The sequence below is a fragment of the Hyla sarda genome, chromosome 1 (genome assembly GCF_029499605.1).
Source record: "Hyla sarda isolate aHylSar1 chromosome 1, aHylSar1.hap1, whole genome shotgun sequence".
Classification (NCBI taxonomy): Eukaryota; Metazoa; Chordata; class Amphibia; order Anura; family Hylidae; genus Hyla; species Hyla sarda.
In genome coordinates, this window is record NC_079189.1 from 585,614,526 (window position 1) to 585,633,557 (window position 19,032).

General features: G+C 44.8%; 1 protein-coding gene across 2 annotated transcripts in view; it reads left to right on the plus strand.

Moving 5' to 3' along the window:
• TARS1 (threonyl-tRNA synthetase 1) overlaps positions 1–19,032 on the plus strand; it is a 74,867-nt gene that overhangs the window by 37,081 nt on the left and 18,754 nt on the right. For both annotated transcript variants that reach the window (XM_056545354.1, XM_056545345.1), the window contains exons 9-13: positions 1,440–1,586; positions 5,733–5,831; positions 12,687–12,853; positions 15,611–15,773; positions 18,370–18,507. In XM_056545354.1, coding sequence (XP_056401329.1) covers positions 1,440–1,586; positions 5,733–5,831; positions 12,687–12,853; positions 15,611–15,773; positions 18,370–18,507 — 714 coding nt within the window. The remainder of the gene's footprint in view (positions 1–1,439; positions 1,587–5,732; positions 5,832–12,686; positions 12,854–15,610; positions 15,774–18,369; positions 18,508–19,032) is intronic.

The following is a 19,032-nucleotide window of genomic DNA, read 5'->3' on the forward strand; positions in this document are numbered from 1 at the left end:
TACACCACACAGGAGAGATCCTCTATACTACACCACACAGGAGAGATCCTCTATACTACACCACACAGGAGAGATCCTCTATACTACACCACACAGGAGAGATCCTCTATACTACACCACACAGGAGAGATCCCCTATACTACACCACACAGGAGAGATCCTCTATACTACACCACACAGGAGAGATCCTCTATACTACACCACACAGGACAGATCCTCTATACTACACCACACAGGACAGATCCTCTATACTACACCACACAGGAGAGATCCTCTATACTACACCACACAGGAGAGATCCTCTATACTACACCACACAGGAGAGATCCTCTATACTACACCACACAGGAGAGATCCTCTATACTACACCACACAGGACACATCCTCTATACTACACCACACAGGACAGATCCTCTATACTACACCACACAGGAGAGATCCTCTATACTACACCACACAGGAGAGATCCTCTATACTACACCACACAGGAGAGATCCTCTATACTACACCACACAGGACAGATCCTCTATACTACACCACACAGGACAGATCCTCTATACTACACCACACAGGAGAGATCCTCTATACTACATCACACAGGACAGATCCTCTATACTACACCACACAGGAGAGATCCTCTATACTACACCACACAGGAGAGATCCTCTATACTACACCACACAGGAGAGATCCTCTATACTACACCACACAGGAGAGATCCCCTATACTACACCACACAGGAGAGATCCTCTATACTACACCACACAGGAGAGATCCTCTATACTACACCACACAGGACAGATCCTCTATACTACACCACACAGGACAGATCCTCTATACTACACCACACAGGACAGATCCTCTATACTACACCACGCAGGACAGTTCCTCTATACTACACCACGCAGGACAGATCCTCTATACTACACCACGCAGGACAGATCCTCTATACTACACCACGCAGGAGAGATCCTCTATACTACACCACGCAGGAGAGATCCTCTATACTACACCACGCAGGAGAGATCCTCTATACTACACCACGCAGGAGAGATCATCCTCTATACTCCACCACACAGGACACATCCTCCTATACTCCACCACACAGGAGAGATCCTCTATACTACACCACACAGGACACATCCTCTATACTACACCACACAGGAGAGATCCTCTATACTACACCACACAGGAGAGATCCTCTATACTACACCACACAGGAGAGATCCTCTATACTACACCACACAGGACAGATCCTCTATACTGCACCACACAGGACACATCCTCTATACTGCACCACACAGGACACATCCTCTATATATATGTTGTGATATGATGCTTTCTCTTGTTGTCTGTATTATTAGTAATGCCGGATTCGTTCTGATCACAAGCTCTGAAGTACATCAGTGATATCACGCTTACTACTTTGTGATTTACAGAACTCCTCCACTTACTGGGAAGGGAAAGCTGATATGGAAACCCTACAAAGAATATACGGAATTTCTTTTCCTGATGCAAAAATGCTGAAAGAATGGGAGAAATTCCAAGAAGAAGCCAAAAACCGAGACCACAGGAAGATTGGAAGGGTGAGCGCTAATAAAAAAAGATGTGGTGGTCTGACATCTTAGAATAACTTAATACCTGGTGTTTATTGAGTTCATTCACCAAAGTATTGGCCTAGATCAACAACAAGATGTGCAATGAGATTATATAATCTACATTTTATAATATTGCCATGTCGATTAGTTCTGTCTGGATTGATTGGGCTCTGACTGCCAAGATTCTCTCAGATCCCATTAAAACAGCGTTTCTCAGTCGCTCTTCATTGGGGGACACCCATACTGACGGGTATATGCTTTTGCCACTAGGAGGTACTGACACTAGGAAAAAAAGTCAGCTCCACCCTTGCAGGATATACTCGCCCACTGGAAGTGAGGTAATCAGTTTTAGCTAGTGTCAGTAGGAGGCAAGACACAGGTCTGGGAGCTCCCCAGACCTGGTCTTTTTAATTATTTTCTAGTAATGGCTGTTTAGTTTTTTTTATCTCCCTTTTGTTTCCGTTTTTCAGGTGGGGGTTCAGGAGCATGGCACTACCTGTTTGCGATAAAGGGACACGGAACATAAGAGTATGGGCCGTCAGCCCCTTATCGCCAACGACTGCGCCTGGAGGTTGTACCCTGAGTCCGGGTCCCCACTGTTCCCCAATGCTTCTGCTGCATCTCAGGGCTGCAGCGGCAATGGTGGGGGGTTATGAGGGAACTACTCAAGCGTTTCCCCTCTGCTCTCTTTAAGTTTTTTTATTTTCTGGCGGCCCCCTGATTCTCTGTGCTTTGTCCAGTGCCGGGACTTCACTATCTGTGGCTCAGCGCTCTTAGCCAGCGCCGGAGCCGCCTTCATGCGTACAGGTCTGCTGCAGGCCGGCGGCTCTCCCCGCGCTCCTAGTATGTGCAGAGAGCCGCCATCGCATCACTTCTGCGCCCGGGTCTGCTGTGTGGACTCAGCAGGTGTGCGCAATATGGGTGTTCAGCAGGCGGGAGTTCAGGGAGTTATGGCGGCACGTAGCTCTTCCCTTCTTCTTCCCCTGAACCAGCGCACGAACCGGACGGTCAGGCTGCCTCCTCTCCAGGTTCGCGCGGTGCTTGCTCGCAGTCATGTGCTTCTTTCAGCGGCATCTAGCCCCGCTCCTCCCCTGCGACAGGGGGGTGGGGTTCGGCGCAGCTAGGTAGGCAGAGTGGCTCCGTTGTTCTTCCAGCTGGCCCACTCTTGTCCCCTGGCTCTGAGCCATGCGGCGGCTTGGCAGGCGCTTCTCTAGCACTCTGTTCTGAGCTGTTCCCGCTCATGGAATGTGCTTATTTTAAGTATCCCTAAATAAGGGACCTGCTGTGGGCATCCTAGCCCATCTCACTTAGGGGACCACATGGGCAGTATCAGCGCAGGGTGCCTTGCTCACCAAGCTCCCCCTTGTATCAACTAAGCGCGATTATAACCTTGGTCTGTCATGTCTGTTTTTATCAGTTTAACATCTGTAGGGTCCCTTTCTAGGGACTGTATCTGTAGGGTCCCTTTCTAGTCACCCTGTGGGTGACCTACTATTGACAAAATACATTGACTCACTTGGGGTATGCCTCTGTACCTATTCTCTGCAGGGTTCTCACTCTGTCAGGGAGAGTATGCGTACCACCGTGGCGGGTTGTTCAGGGATTTCACAATCTCTTGGTAACCACCGGGGCTATATTTAGTGACTTTTCTCCCCTGCCACTGAGTATCATACATGTCCATCGTGTCCATGGCCGACTTCCAGTGCCTTCCTACCGAGGCAAGACCCTGGTGGTGCACTTGCAATGCTTTTTGCATTCCTGGCGGACGCTAAGGGTGCTTTTGAGGTTCCTTCTCTGTCAGGTCCGCCGGCCACCCATCAAGGTGGTGTTCTTGGCATGTCATACAATATGATTTCCCCCCTCCACAGGCTGCCACGTCCGTGGCTAGTGCTCTGGATCCCCATGTCCAGTGCAAGGTCTCCGTGGAAGTGTCCCTGCGTGGGCATTGGACCTGATATCAATATGCCAGACAGTAGTCACGCCTGTCACTCATCTCACAGCTGCCACGTCCGCGGCTGGCATTCCAGTACCCCACTGCTGTGCGAGGTGTTCAAAGAAGTGACCGTTGTATACTATGGACCCATACCAGTAAGTCACAGTGGTCTGCGTGGTTTCCTCCGCCGCATGTCACTCATCACTCGGCTGATGTATCAGCGGCTTTAGTTCTGGTACCCCCACTGCTGTGCTAGGTGTACGAAGAAGTGACCCAGCGTGTCCTATGGACCCTATACGGTGTAACGGGGATACAATCCATGGCTTCTCAGCCTCCCCCGATCTTCCATTCTTATCGCTCCGGCGACTACAGTCCAGTGACTAATTTTCCATGTGAGGTTCCACAGAGTGTCTCGGTGGGTTCATTGGACCTTTTATACCTGTTTATCAGACTGTGTCTGCCTGTTTCCTTTCCCACATACATCCTTCCTCTCTTGCATCTGTGAAAGCAGTCCTGGTGTGGAGCACCATTAAGAGATGGGGTGTTGGCATTTCCTACAGGTTCCATCGACTTTCACAGCAACAGCAGCACTCTGTTCCCCTTTATAAAGGTGCAACGTTGGTCTGCAAGGGGCATGGTTGTGAGACGCCTTTGGGTGCTGAGCTTTTCTGGATCGGCCCTCCTGGTTCTTTGGCCCTTAGTGATGGTTGAGGTCACGGGCAGGTTAGCTCTCCCACCCAGATTTCTCCGCGATCCCTTATGTGGGGTGGTTTTTCTGTACCGCAGTTCTTGTCTCGACATAGAAGTCTGTCACCCGGAGCGTTTCGCGGACGTTGGGTTTACTTACTCTACAGGTGTCCGTCTTCCAGGCGACTCTGGAACCTCTGATTCACATGTCGGCCGCTCCGGTGCTCCGGGATGCTCCTTATGGCCGATTATTCATATGTGTACGTCTTCCAGGTGACCCGGGAACCTCCAGTTCCCATGTCGGGTGCTCCTGGATGCCCTTTTTCTGGGCGTTCTGCTCCTTTTTTGGACGTTATTACTTCCGTCTCCTCCTTCGGGGTCCATGTACTCCCAAGATGGAGGGCGTTCCGGACTCCTGATCACGCTAGTCGAGCTTATTTCACCTCCCAGGTGCTCACGGCGGGCCCCTGGGCTGGTGGTTTTTGGTTTGCAGCTGTTCAGGTTGTCGATTTTTTATTTTTTAAATAAATTAATTTATTTTTTGCATCGGGCCTCTCTAGAGCCGGTTTCCATCTTTTTTCCAGTGCTTGTCTGGTCTCCACCTCCTGTGCTCGCCTTTTGCTCAGGCGTACGCTGCTCTCCCTGGCGCCTTTCCGCCATGTTCTCTTGAATCGGTTGACTCTGGATGGGGTTCTCTTGTTGTGTCCCTTTCCATTTTTGTTTCCCAGCCGGGCTAGCTGCCTCTGTCTGGTGCTGTGTTCCTTGGAGTTGTTTCCTACCTCCTCCTGGGATAGTTCCGGCCCATCTGGCTTCCTAGTCAACCCATTTCTTGTCTCTTTATGGACCGTAGGTTTAGAGTCTCTACATAGGACGTTCTCTTCCTTTTGCCTCCTATTACATTTCCATGGACAGGTGTTTCTTCCGGGAGCTCAGTTTCTGAGCCTCTTTTGTCTCTGGCCCGGATCTCGTCCGCAGGCCTTACAGACGAGTGGGTTTGGTTTTTGGACCGATTCCCCTTCTCTGGTGGTTGTTGCTCCCACCCTAGGGGACTGCTTTGGTACGTCCCATCAGTATTGGTGTCCCCCAAAGAAGAGCGACCAAGAAAAGGAAATTTTTTTTGTACTCGCCGTATAATCTCTTTCTCGTAGCCTTCATTGAGGGACACCACACCCACCCATTTCTTCATTCTTTGTCCGGAATTTCTCTTCCGTTCTTTTTTTATTTATTTTTCTTTTAATTTCTTTTTTAAATCTGGGATTCCTTTCTGGGGTCCTTTTGGACATTATTTCTTTGTTGGCTTTTCTTACTGCTTTGTGACACAACTGATTACCTCACTTCCAATGGCTGAGTATATCCTGCCAGGGAGGAGCCGACTTTTTTTCCTAGTGTCAGTTCCTCCTAGTGGCAAGTGCACATACCCCATCTGTATGTATGTCCCCCAATGAAGTTTTTGTTTAGTTTCAGGACGACTTGTTTCAGTATTTACCTATGTGTTGGTGTTTGCTTTAACATAGGATCAAGAACTGTTCTTCTTCCATGAGCTGAGTCCCGGAAGCTGCTTTTTCCTGCCCAAGGGAGCTTACATCTATAACCAGCTAATCAGCTTCATCAGGGTAAGGACTGGAGACTTAAAGGGGTATTCCAGATACCATATATATAAAGTTTTTTTCTGGAATACATATATATATATATATATATATATATATATATATATATATATATACACATACACATCAACTGGCTCCAGACAGTTAAACAGATTTGTATATGACTTCTATTAAAAAATCTTAATCCTTCCAATAATTATCAACTGCTGAAGTTGAGTTGTTGTTTTCTGTCTGGCAACAGTGCTCTCTGCTGACATCTCTGCTTGTCTCGGGAAAATATAATTCATACATACACAGCAACTAAGTAAAGAAACCATGGCTGGTCCGCTATAACATAACACTACCAACAAAATAGAACCAGATCATGTAAAATGACTTTTATTAACACATATGCAAAAAATACATACAATAAAAAATAATAAAAAGAGGATAAAATAAGGCACTACAATAGCAGTCACAGAAGATGGGAGCAGGCAAGTGGTGTAGCCCTACATGGAGTACAGGGAATAACTGGTGTACCATAGAAAGTACAAATGTAAACAAGAGGTCACTGGATATTATTGAAAAATGTCTATAAACACATGGGTAACAAATAATGTAACAATGACACATCAAAGAATGTCCTAAATGGGAAAGAGTACAATAAACAGAAAGTAGCCAAGGGAGAAATGAACGAGACACCATAAAGTCCTCCTGCCATGCAGCCACACACCTACCTCCTCCTACCCCAACGTACGTTTCGCCTGTGCTTCGTCTCGGGAACTGCGGAGTAGAAGAGGTTTGCTATGGAGATTTGCTTCTAAACTGGGCGGTTCCCGAGACAGGTGTCATCAGAGAGCACTTAGACAGAAAAGAACAACTCAACTTCAGAAGCTCATAAGTACTGAAAGGATTAAGATTTTTTAATAGAAGTGATTTACAAATCTGTTCAACTTTCTGGAGCCAGTTGAGATGGTGGAGGGTGAACCGGTCCGGGCTGTCCTTCTCCGGGGGTCCTCTTCTCCACTCCGGGCAGGCTCCGGCCTAGTACGCTGCATAGACACCGCTACGCCGTGACGTCAGGTGCGTCACTGCGCAGCGGCATCTATGCTGCGTTACTAGGCCGGAGCCTGCCCGGAGTGGAGAAGAGGACCCCCGGAGAAGGACAGCCCGGACCGGTTCACCCTCCACCCGGAATTCCGCCGGACACTACAGGAAGGATGGATGGCCCGGACCACCCTGACAGGTAGGGGGAGAGAAGCGGGTGGTAGCGGCGGCGGCCTATGGCACCGCAAAAGCCACTGCAGTGCATTGATTTAAAGCGCCCGCTTTAAATCAATGATCTGCAGCGGTGTCGTGGGGGGATAAATAGCCGATAACTTATACCGGAATATCGGTATAAGTTATCTGCTATTGGCCCTAACCTCCACCGATTATCGGTATCGGCCCTAAATAAACGATATTGGTCGATCCCTAATATATATACGTTTTTTTTAATTAAAAATGTACGCTTTTTGGGGTTAAAATGGGAAAAACTGACAATTTTTGTTGGGGGGGGGGTATTTTTTTACTTTTTATTTTTAAATTTTTCCACTTTTATTTTACACTTTTTATGTCCCCATAGGGGACTATCTATAGCAATCCTTTGATTGCTAATACCGTTTAGTGCTATGTATAGGACACAGCACTGCTCAGTATTATCGGTGATCTTCTGCTCTGGTCTGCTCGATCGCAGACCAGAGCAGAAGACCCCGGGAGACAGCCGGAGGCAGGTGAGGGGACCTCCGGCCACCATGCTGGATGATCGGAGCGCTGCGGGCGATCTGATCATCCAAAGTACCACAATACCGCAGATGCCATGATCTGTATTGATCACTGCATCTGAGGGGTTAATGGCGGACATCCGCGCGATTGCGGATGTCGGCCATTACGGGCGGGTCCCCGGCCGTGTATGACGCGAGCACCCTTCCGATGCTCTCGGTCATACACAGGATGTAAATGTACGTCCTGGTGCGGGAAGTCCCGCCAAACCAGGACGTACATTTACGTCCGTGGTCTTTTAAAGGGGTACTCCGGTGGAATTTTTTATTTTTTTTTTATCAACTGATGCCAGAAAGTTAAACAGATTTGTAAATTTCTTCTATTAAAAAATCTTAATCCTTCCAGTACTTCTTAGCTGCTGAATACTACAGAGGGAATGGTTTTCTTTTTGGAACACAGAGCTCTCTGCTGACATCACGAGTACAGTGCTCTCTGCTGACATCTCTGTCCATTTTAAGAACGTCCAGAGTAGGAGAAAATCCCCATAGCAAACATATGCTTCTCTGGACAGTTCCTAAAATGGACAGAGATGTCAGCAGAGAGCACTGTGGTCGTGATGTCAGCAGAGAGCTCTGTGTTCCAAAAAGAAAATAATTTCCTTATTTAGCAACTAAGTAGTACTGGAAGGATTAAGATTTTTTTAATAGAAGTAATTTGCAAATCTGTTTAACTTTCTAGCACCAGTTGATTTAAAAAAAAAAAAAAAAAACCTTTTCCACCGGTGTACCCCTTTAATGGGTTAATCTGTTTGTGCATATTAGAAGTTTTCGTTTTCTAAATCTAAATCGTTTTCTAAATCTGCCAATGGAGTCCGGCGACAGCGATTCCTTTAGGTTTAGTGATTCTATAGGTCACAGTGAAATGTCCGCAGCCTAAAAGGAAGGATGTGGAATACAGAGCTGTCAGTTCTGCAAAGCCACCGAAATCGTTAAACGTCCTCAAACACAGACTTTCTGCTCTAATAATTTTACGCTATGATACAAACCTTCCCGTAAAGTGTTCTTCACATAACCCATCATGGATTTCCCCTTAAGCTTCTCTCTGCATTGCTTTCACCTCAGAGCAGCATCCTTGGGGGAGGGGCTTCTATTGTGTTCTTATACCAGAGGCAGATTGTTCACATGATATTATAATTCATCTAATTGGAGATTTGTTATAGGGGCAATAAACATAAAAGCTATTGAAAAAAAGTCTATAGATATAGAAAATATCCCAGCTCTTCTTCCTTTAACCCCTTAAGGACGCAGGACGTAAATGTACATCCTGGTGAGGTGGTACTTAACGCACCAGGACGTACATTTACGTCCTGTGCATAACCGCGGGCATCGGAGCGATGCCAGTGTTATGCGCGGCTGATCCCGGCTGCTGATCGCAGCCAGGGACCCGCCGGCAATGGCCGACGCCCGCGATCTCGCGGGCGTCCGCCATTAACCCCTCAGGTGCCGGGATCAATACAGATCCCGGCATCTGCGGCAGTGCGCGATTTGAATGAATGATCGGATCGCCCGCAGCGCTGCTGCGGGGATCCGATCATTCATAACGCTGCACGGAGGTCCCCTCTCCTTCCTCCGTCCGGCTCCCGACGTCTCCTGCTCTGGTCTGTGATCGAGCAGACCAGAGCAGGAGATGACCGATAATACTGATCTGTTCTATGTCCTATACATAGAACAGATCAGTATTAGCAATCATGGTATTGCTATGAATAGTCCCCTATGGGGACTATTCAAGTGTAAAAAAAAAATGTAAAAGTAAAAGTAAAAAAAAAAGTGAAAAATCCCCTCCCCCAATAAAAAAGTAAAACGTCCGTTTTTTCCTATTTTACCCCCAAAAAGCGTAAAAAATTTTTTTATAGACATATATGGTATCGCCGCGTGCGTAAATGTCCGAACTATTAAAATAAAATGTTAATGATCCCGTACGGTGAACGGCGTAAACGAAAAAAAAAAATCCAAAATTCCTACTTTTTTAATACATTTTATTAAAAAAAAATTATAAAAAATGTATTAAAGTTTTTTATATGCAAATGTGGTATCAAAAAAAAAGTACAGATCATGGCGCAAAAAATTAGCCCCCATACCGCCGCTTATACGGAAAAATAAAAAAGTTAGAGGTCATCAAAATAAAGGGATTATAAACGTACTAATTTGGTTAAAAAGTTTGTGATTTTTTTTTAAGCGCAACAATAATATAAAAGTATGTAATAATGGGTATCATTTTAATCGTATTGACCCTCAGAATAAAGAACACACGTCATTTTTACCATAAATTGTACGGCGTGAAAACAAAACCTTCCAAAATTAGCAAAATTGCGTTTTTCGTTTTAATTTCCCCACAAAAATAGTGTTTTTTGGTTGCGCCATACATTTTATGATATAATGAGTGATGTCATTACAAAGGACAACTGGTCGCGCAAAAAACAAGCCCTCATACTAGTCTGTGGATGAAAATATAAAAGAGTTATGATTTTTAAAAGGCGAGGAGGAAAAAATGAAAACGTAAAAATTAAATTGTCTGAGTCCTTAAGGCCAAAATGGGCTGAGTCCTTAAGGGGTTAAAGGAGTACTCCGGTGGAAAACATATATATATATTTTTTTTTTAAATCAACTGGTGCCAGAAAGTTAAACAGATTTGTAAATTACTTCTATTTAAAAATCTTAATCCTTCCAGTACTTATCAGCTGCTGTGTGTGCCACAGGAAGTTGTGTAGTTCTTTTCAGTCTGACCACAGTGATCTCTGCTGACACCTCTATCCATGTCAGGAACTATCTGGAGCTGGAGAGGTTTACTTTGGGGATTTTCTCCTGCTCTGGGCAGTTCCTGACACGGACAGAGATGGCAGCAGAGAGCACTTGTGGTCAGAATGGAAAGAACTATACAACTCCCGCTGGAACATACAGCAGCTGATAAGTACTGGAAGGATTAAGATTTTTATATAGAAGTAATTTACAAATTTGTTCAACTTTCTGGTACCAGTTGATTAAAAAAAAAAAATAAAATTTCCACCAGAGTACTAATGGGGTTATCCCCTATCCGCAGGATTGGTGCGGGGATCTGGCCCCTGTAACAGCCTATGATCACAGGAATAGAGATCCTTTGTCCCCCAAATGAATGGAATGGCAGCACACATGCCTGGCTATACCTTCATTTATTCTCTTTAGGTCTTCCTAATATTGCTGAGCGCTGTACTCGATTTCCCTTAGACAATGAATGTAGCTGCAGTACACATGCATTGCTCCCCTCTTCATTCAGAATAAAAAGACTGGTCCAGTTTTTGGTATCGCAGGGGGTCTAATCGGTCATCCTCCCCCCCCCCCCCCCCCCCTTGCAATCTGCCCCTATCTTTTATATTGCAGATAAAACTGAAAAGCTTTACTGCCCTGTGTCTGGCTGACATCTGGCTGCAGCAGGAGCCTCCCCCCTCTGCTGTGTCTGCAGTAGAACACGTATTTTAAAGGGGTACTCCGGTGAAAAACTTTTTTTTTTTAAATCAACTGGTGCCAGAAAGTTAAACATATTCGTAAATTACTTCTATTAAAAAATCTTAATCCTTCCTGTACTTATTAGCTGCTGAATACTACAGTGAAAATTATTTTCCGTTTGAAACACAGAGCTGTCTGCTGACATCATGAGCACAGTGCTCTCTGCTGACATCTCTGTTCATTTTAGGAACTGCCAGCTTAAAAGGAAATCCCCATAGAAAACATATGCTGTTCTGGACAGTTCATAAAATGGACAGAGATGTCAGCAGAGAGCACTGTGCTCGTGATGTCAGCAGACAGTTCCGTGTTTCAAAAAGAAAAGAATTTCCTCTGTAGTATTCAGCAGCTAATAAGTACAGGAAGGATTAAGATTTTTTAATAGAAGTAATTTACAAATCTGTTTAACTTTCTGACACCAGCTGATTAAAAAAAAAAAGTGTTTCACCGGAGTACCCCTTTAAAGGAGTTCTCCGCCTCTAGACATCTTATCTTAAGATGTCTGATCGGTGGGTTCCCGCTGCTGTAACCCTCGCCATCTCTGTGCCGCACCCTGGCGTTCATTTAGAACAGTCGCTGCGCCCCCTCCCATAGACTTGCATTGAGGGGGCGTTGTGTGACAGCACGAGGGGCGTGGCCATCACGGCCGGCCGCTCCAAGCGTTCTGAACAAAATGCTCTGAACGCTGGGGCAGCGGGGTTCCCCCTTTAAGTCCTTTTGCTTTGTCTAAGCCATCTCTCCCCCCCATCACCAACGTAAATGTGTTCTCTGCAACAGGATTGCTAAAAGACTGCTTATTTAAGGATCATGCAAAAAATTCAGCAGACATTCAATAGTGGGGGAGTTCAAGGGTTACAGTTTGTTTTAAAGGGTCTTTGGAAAGTTTTACATGTACTAGCTGTATACTTTGATCCTCCACACTTAGTCCCTATGCCCCGAATGGTAAAATTTTGGCTCAAGGCCTGTAATACAATTAAAGGGGTACTCCAGTGAAAAACAACTTATTTTAAATCAACTGGTGCCAGAAGTGCCAGAAAGTTAAACAGATTTGTAAATTACTTCTATTAAAAAAAAAAAAATCTTAATCCTTCCAGTACTTATCAGCTGCTGTATACTACAGAGAAAGTTTATTTTCTTTTTGAATTTACTTTGTCTGACCACAGTGCTCCCTGCTGACACCTCTGTCCATGTCAGGAACTGACCAGAGCAGGAGAGGTTTGCTATGGGTATTTGCTCCTACTCTGGTCAGTTCCTGACATGGACAGAGGTGTCAGCAGAGAGCACTGTGGTCAGACTGGAAGGAAATTCAAAAAGAAAAGCACTTTCTCTGTAGTATACAGCAGCTAATAAGTACTGGAAGGATTAAGATATATATATTTTTTTTAATAGAAGTAATTTACAAATCTGTTTAAACTTTCTGGCACCAGTTGGTTTAAAATAGATTGTTTTCCACCGGAAAGAAGTTTCTGCTGGCATTTCATAGTGATGTATCGTCGCAGGCTAGGCATTGTAGGTAGTCGTGTATCGTCATGTCACTGACTTTATTATGGATTTGATCATTTAATCTTTTTCTTTCCACTTGTAGCAAGAGTACAGAAAGCGTGGCTTCCAGGAGGTGGTCACCCCCAACGTTTACAACAGCAAACTATGGCAGACGTCCGGTCACTGGCAGCACTACAGCGAGAACATGTTCTCTTTTGAAGTGGAGAAGGAGATTTATGCTCTGAAGCCTATGAACTGTCCCGGACACTGGTATGAGACCCGACACAGTCATACACTCACATACTCCGCTTAAAGGGGTATTCCAGGAAAAAACTTTTTTCTATATATCAACTGGCTCCAGAAAGTTAAGCAGATTTGTAAATTACTTCTATTAAAAAATCTTAATCCTTTCAGTACTTATGAGCTTCTGAAGTTAAGGTTGTTCTTTTCTGTCTAAATCCTCTCTGATGACACCTGTCTCGGGAAACGCCCAGTTTAGAAGAGGTTTGCTATGGGGATTTGCTTCTAAACTGGGCGTTTCCCAAGACAGGTGTCATCAGAGAGGATTTAGACAGAAAAGAACAACCTTAACTTCAGAAGCTCATAAGTACTGAAAGGATTAAAAAAAATTTTAACGGAAGTAATTTATAAATCTGTTTAACTTTCTGGAGCCAGTTGATATATTAATTATTTTTTTTTTTCCTGGAATACCCCTTTAACTGTATGATAGAGGGTAGGATCTACAGCAGTGGTCTCCAACCTGCATACCTTTTTGTTTTGTTTTGTTTTGCAACATCTGGAGGTCCGCAGGTTGGAGACCACTGATCTACAGGCTTCAAGATCTGAAAGAGAAACCTAAAATATCCAGATTGCTAGATGCCTACCTGAAATACTGAACGCTCTTGCACTTTCTGTATAAGCCTTATGTAGCCAGTGGAAAGTTTGTACTACAGATGGGATCCATTACCACAAGTGGGTACTACCAGGGCAGCTAAGTGGGCAGAACTACACTCCATTACCCTGCTTGTATAGGTTTATTACTGGTGACACATGAACATGCATTCTACAAGACTGTGCATTTTTTTTTGTGAACCTGCCTTAGAGTACATTCACACCACGTTTTTGCAATACAGTTCCCGTATCCGGTTCTTGATGAAAAACTGATTCCTCAAAACCTGACTAAACTGTATCAAAACGTGTGTACAAATTTCAACCCGTATACGGTTTGAAAAATGATGTCCGGTTGCACCCGTTTTTTGTAAGGAAAAACGTATACGTATTTAACTTTTCACTCCATTTTTAATAAAGTTTCACTTTTTTATTGAAATTCCAAGAAAAAAAACTGTGCAAAATCAAAAACCGTATGGTGCAAACCGGATGCAACCACACGCACATACGGTTCTGTATGGTTCCCATTGACTCCCATGTTAAAAAAAATAAAATAAAAATGTATGCGGTTTAATACGGTTTTTCACCCGGACCAAAAAACGTGGTAGACTACCGTTTTGGGTATGGGTAAAAAAAACGGACAAAAACCATATAAGGCGCAAAGCGAACTAAACCAGATGATGCGTTTGACATACGGTTTACAATGTTAAGTCAATGCATACGGTTTTCTATACGGTTCCATACGGTTTACCTTGAAACCGTATACGGGAACTGTATAACAAAAACATGGTGTGCATACAAACAGATTTGTAAATTACTTCTATTAAAAAAATCTTAATCCTTCTAGTACTTATTAGCTGCTGAATACTACTGAGGAAATTATTTTCTTTTTGGAACACAGAGCTCTCTGCTGACATCATGACCACAGTGCTCTCTGCTGACATCTCTGTCCATTTTAGGAACTGTCCAGAGTAGCATTTTCTATGGGCAGTTCTTAAAATGGACAGATATGTCAGCAGAGAGCTCTGTGTTCCAAAAAGAAAATAAGTTCTTCTGTAGTATTCAGCAGCTAATAAGTACTGGAAGGATTAAGATTTTTTAATAGAAGTAATTTACAAATCTGTTTAACTTTCTGGCATCAGTTGATAAAAAAAAAAAAAAAGTTTATTACCGTAGTACCCCTTTTACCCTTTTCAGTTTACAATTCTCATAGAGGTTAATGGTCTAGTTATGTTGTTTTTTTGCAACTTGAGGGTTATGTAACCAGGGTAGGTTGGGGTGCTTCACTGTTTGCATAAATCCCACTGACAATAATGGGATATGCACAAACTGTGTAAGGCTGCATTCACATCTCGTTTTTGCAATACGGTTCCTGTATCCAGTTTCAATGTAAAAACCGCATGGCACCGTATTGCAAACCGTATGTATAGACATGTCATTGAAAACCGAATTGCAAACGTAGCATCCAGTTGTGTACGTTTTGCATCATGTACGGTTTTATCCGGTTTTCTCCCGTACACAAAACCGTAGTCTACTATGGTTTCATGTCTGGGTGAAAAACCGGATACAACCTGTATACGTTTTTTTTTTTTTTTTTTTAAATGGTGGTCAATGGGAAACGTACTGAACCGTATGTGCATACAATTCCATCCGGTTTGCACAATACGGTTTGGCAGCTTGCACATGCACAGTGCACGCCGAAAGTTTTTTCCCTTGGAAAATCAATAGAACAAGAAGAACTTTATTTAATTAAAAGGACAAACATAGAACCGTGTAAAAACGTATTAATCCGTATGCAACCAGACATCTGTTTTCAAACCATATACGGTTTCAAACCGTACAGAGGTATATACGGTTGTACACGGTTGTATGCGGTTCAGTCCGGTTTTGAGACATACGTTTTTTGTAAAGAAACCTGATACGGGAACCGTATTGCAAAAACGAGATGTGAATGCAGCCTAAAACAGCTGCCACGTTGGTTTTGAGTTTTCTGACCACCTCCGGTGACCGTAACCAAGCCAGAGCCGACCCTCGATCTCCAGATAAGCGCAGTTCATAAGCGATAAATGTCCAAGATGGCGAATACCCTTTTTAAAGTCCCTGAAATTCACCCATTCTAAGTAGAGCTGTTTCTTGCAGTTTGATGTTTGACCACCGGCCGCGCTCTTGGAGGGAGCTGCCTCTGAGGATGGCTGATTTTGGAGTCCTTCACCGCAATGAGCTGTCCGGTGCCCTAACGGGACTGACCCGAGTCAGACGCTTCCAACAGGACGATGCCCATATATTCTGTGCCATGGAGCAGGTAGGTTTGTTCACCTATCTCTCTATATGGATCCATTGCTCTGGTTTCCTCCTTTGACTGGAGTCAAATGGGTTGTGTGAGATGAAACATTTGGTTAGGTTGGGGGTTACACAATATCAGTAATTGCTTTAAAATCCATCCCTTGCCCCAGTGTTTCCCAACCAGGGTGCCTCCAGCTGTTGCAAAGCTACAACTCCCAGAATTAATATATATATATTTTTTTTAACATTTTTTAATGTCCCCATAGTGGACTACCTATAGCAATCATTAGATTGCTATTACTGTTCAGTGCTATGCAAATGCATAGCACTGATCAGTATTATCGGCGATCTTCTTCTCTGGTCTGCTCAATGTCAGACTAGAAAAAAATACACCTGGAGAGGGGCGGAGGCAGGTGAGGCGACATCCGTCCGCCATCTTGGCTGATCTGATCAACCAGAACAATCGGTAATCGGATCATCCATAACAAGTGCCGCATTACCACAAATGCCATACACTGAGGGGTTAATGGCGGACATCAGCACGATCGCTGATGTCTGCCATTACCGGACGGGTCCTGCTGATAGCAGCCGGGACCTGCCGTGCATGATCCGAGCACCGCACCATCAAAAAGGGCTGACCACAAGTTTGGATATTGTGCTTAGAAATGCATTTTTCCATCTAAATTAGTTTTTTCCCAAACGGCATGCCTTCAGCTGTTGCAAAACTACAACTCCCAGCATGCCCGGACAGCCTTCGGCTGTCCGGGCATGCTGGGAGTTGTAGTTTTCCAACAGCTGGAGGCCCCCTGGTTGGGAAACCCTGCCCTGCTCATTGACTTGTCATGGAGGAAAAAGTTGGAAGAGGCCTTACTACTACTGATTTATTAAGACATTCTGTAAAAATGTTGCCTGGACTCTATTACCATTTAGGGCCCATGCACGCTACGGAAATTCTGCTTCGAATTATACAGAGCTAAATTTAATTGATCTTAATGGGATTCTGCTGCACTGTACACACTATGGAAGTTTTGTAGCGGAACTTCTGGGGAAGATCCAGATTCTCCTGCAAAACCTCCTCCTGGAATTGCATTTAGTCAATGGAATGGCACTTAAAGGGGTATTCCGCCCCTATACATCTTATCCCCTATCCAAAGGATAGGGGATAAGATGTCAGATCGCCAGGGTCCCGCTGCTGGGGACCCCGGAGATCGCTGCTGCAGCACCCCGCTATCATTACTGCGCAGAGCGAGTTCGCTCTGCACGTAATGATGGGCAATACAGGGGCCGGAGCATCGTTACGTCACGGCCCGCCCCCGTCAATACAAGTCTATGGGAGGGGGCGTGGTGGTCGTCACGCCCCCTCCCATAGACTTGCATTAAGGGGACGGGCCGTGATGTCACGAGGGGCGGCGCCATGACGTCACGCTGCTCCGTCCCCTGTATCGCCCGTCATTCGCCCGTATCGAACTCGCTCTGTGCTGTAATGATAGCGCAGTGCCGTAGCGGGGATCCCAGGGGTCCCCAGCAGCGGGACCGCGGCGATTTAACATCTTATCCCCTATCCTTTGGATAGGGGATAAGATGTCAAGGGGCGGAATACCCCTTTAAAGGGGTACTCCGGTAGAATTATTATTTTTTTTTAAATCAACTGTTGCCAGAAAGTTAAACAGATTTGTAAATGACTTCTATAAAAAAAAATCTTTACCCTTCCAGTACTTATTAGCGGCTGTATGCTACAGAGGAAATTCTTTTCTTTTGGAATTTCTTTTTTTGTCTTGTCCACAGTGCTCTCTGCTGACACCACTGTCCAGAGCAGGAGAAAAACCCCATTGCACACCTATGCTGCTCTGGAAAGTTCCTGACATGGACAGTAGGTGTCAGCAGAGAGCACTGTGGACAAGACAAAAAAGAAACTCAAAAAGAAAAGAATTTCCTCTGTAGCATACAGCTGATAAAAAGTACTGGAAGGGTAAAGATTTTTAAATAGAAGTCATTTACAAATCTGTTTTACTTTCTGGCAACAGTTGATTTAAAAAAAAAAAATAATGATTTCCACTGGAGTACCCCTTTAAAGTAGTATTCTGGCTTTATACATCTTATCCGCTATCCAAAGGATAGGGGATTAGATGTATGATCGCAGGGGTCCCACCGCGATCTCTGTACAGCCCCCGGCATTCTGTGCCGGGCGCTGCCTCCGAGATGGGGACGTGACATCACGGCCATGCCTAAGGATGTCACGCCACGCCCCCTGCATTCATGTCTATAGGAGGGGGCGTGACGGTCGTCATGCCTCCTCCCATAGACATGAATGGAGGGGGTGTGGCGTCAATAGGGTGCGTGACGTCACGTCCCCATCTCGGAGGCAGCGCCCGGCACAGAATGCCGGGGGCTGTACAGAGATCTCGGGGGACCCCTGTGATCATACATCTTATCCCCTATCCTTCGCCATATCTCCACCATTGTCTTTCGTTAGTTGGGAATCTCATTTAAACTTGCCCTGCGGTTTCACTGTGATGAGATAAAATATGCAAATTTATGATTATTTTTAATGGGACGTTATCAGTAGAAGGAAGAATAAACAAGCTGCGATCTGGGTTCGCTGTTATTAATTGCAGATTGAAGAAGAGATCAAGAGCTGCCTGGACTTCCTGCGCGCCGTCTACAACGTCTTTGGTTTTACCTTCAAACTGAATCTCTCCACACGGCCGGAAAAGTTTTTGGGTGACATTGAAGTCTGGAATCAGGCAGAGAAGGTGAGGAAATTAGTTGATGCACACATACTTTCCTTTTTTCCTCTCCTCTTTACCGCATTTACATAATACACAGTGCAGCTGCTGCAGAACTTCCTTGTGAGTAGAAGTAGAAAGAAAACAACATACATTTGGTTTAATAGCTTTGGTCTCTTTCATATAGCTGATTACCAGCTGATGTAGAAACTCGTGTGACTGACATGAGAGAAGAGTAGATTAGAGAAGGAGAGAAACTTCCGCGATGCATATGTCAGCAGCCCACTATTGGGGGGAATTAACAATTGTGTGCACCAGAATTTTGGCCCAAAATCTATTCATCAGATACCTTAAAGGGGTACTCCGCCCCTAGACATCTAGATATCCCCCTAGGGGATAAGATGTCTTATCGCGGGGATCCCACCGCTTATTTTGTGACAGAAGATAGTAACGGGAGAAATAGATCCTGGACTATTTCTCCCGTTATTATCTTCCGTCACAAAATAACGGCCGTTATTAATAACCGGCTATAACGGGTTAAAACGGCTATTA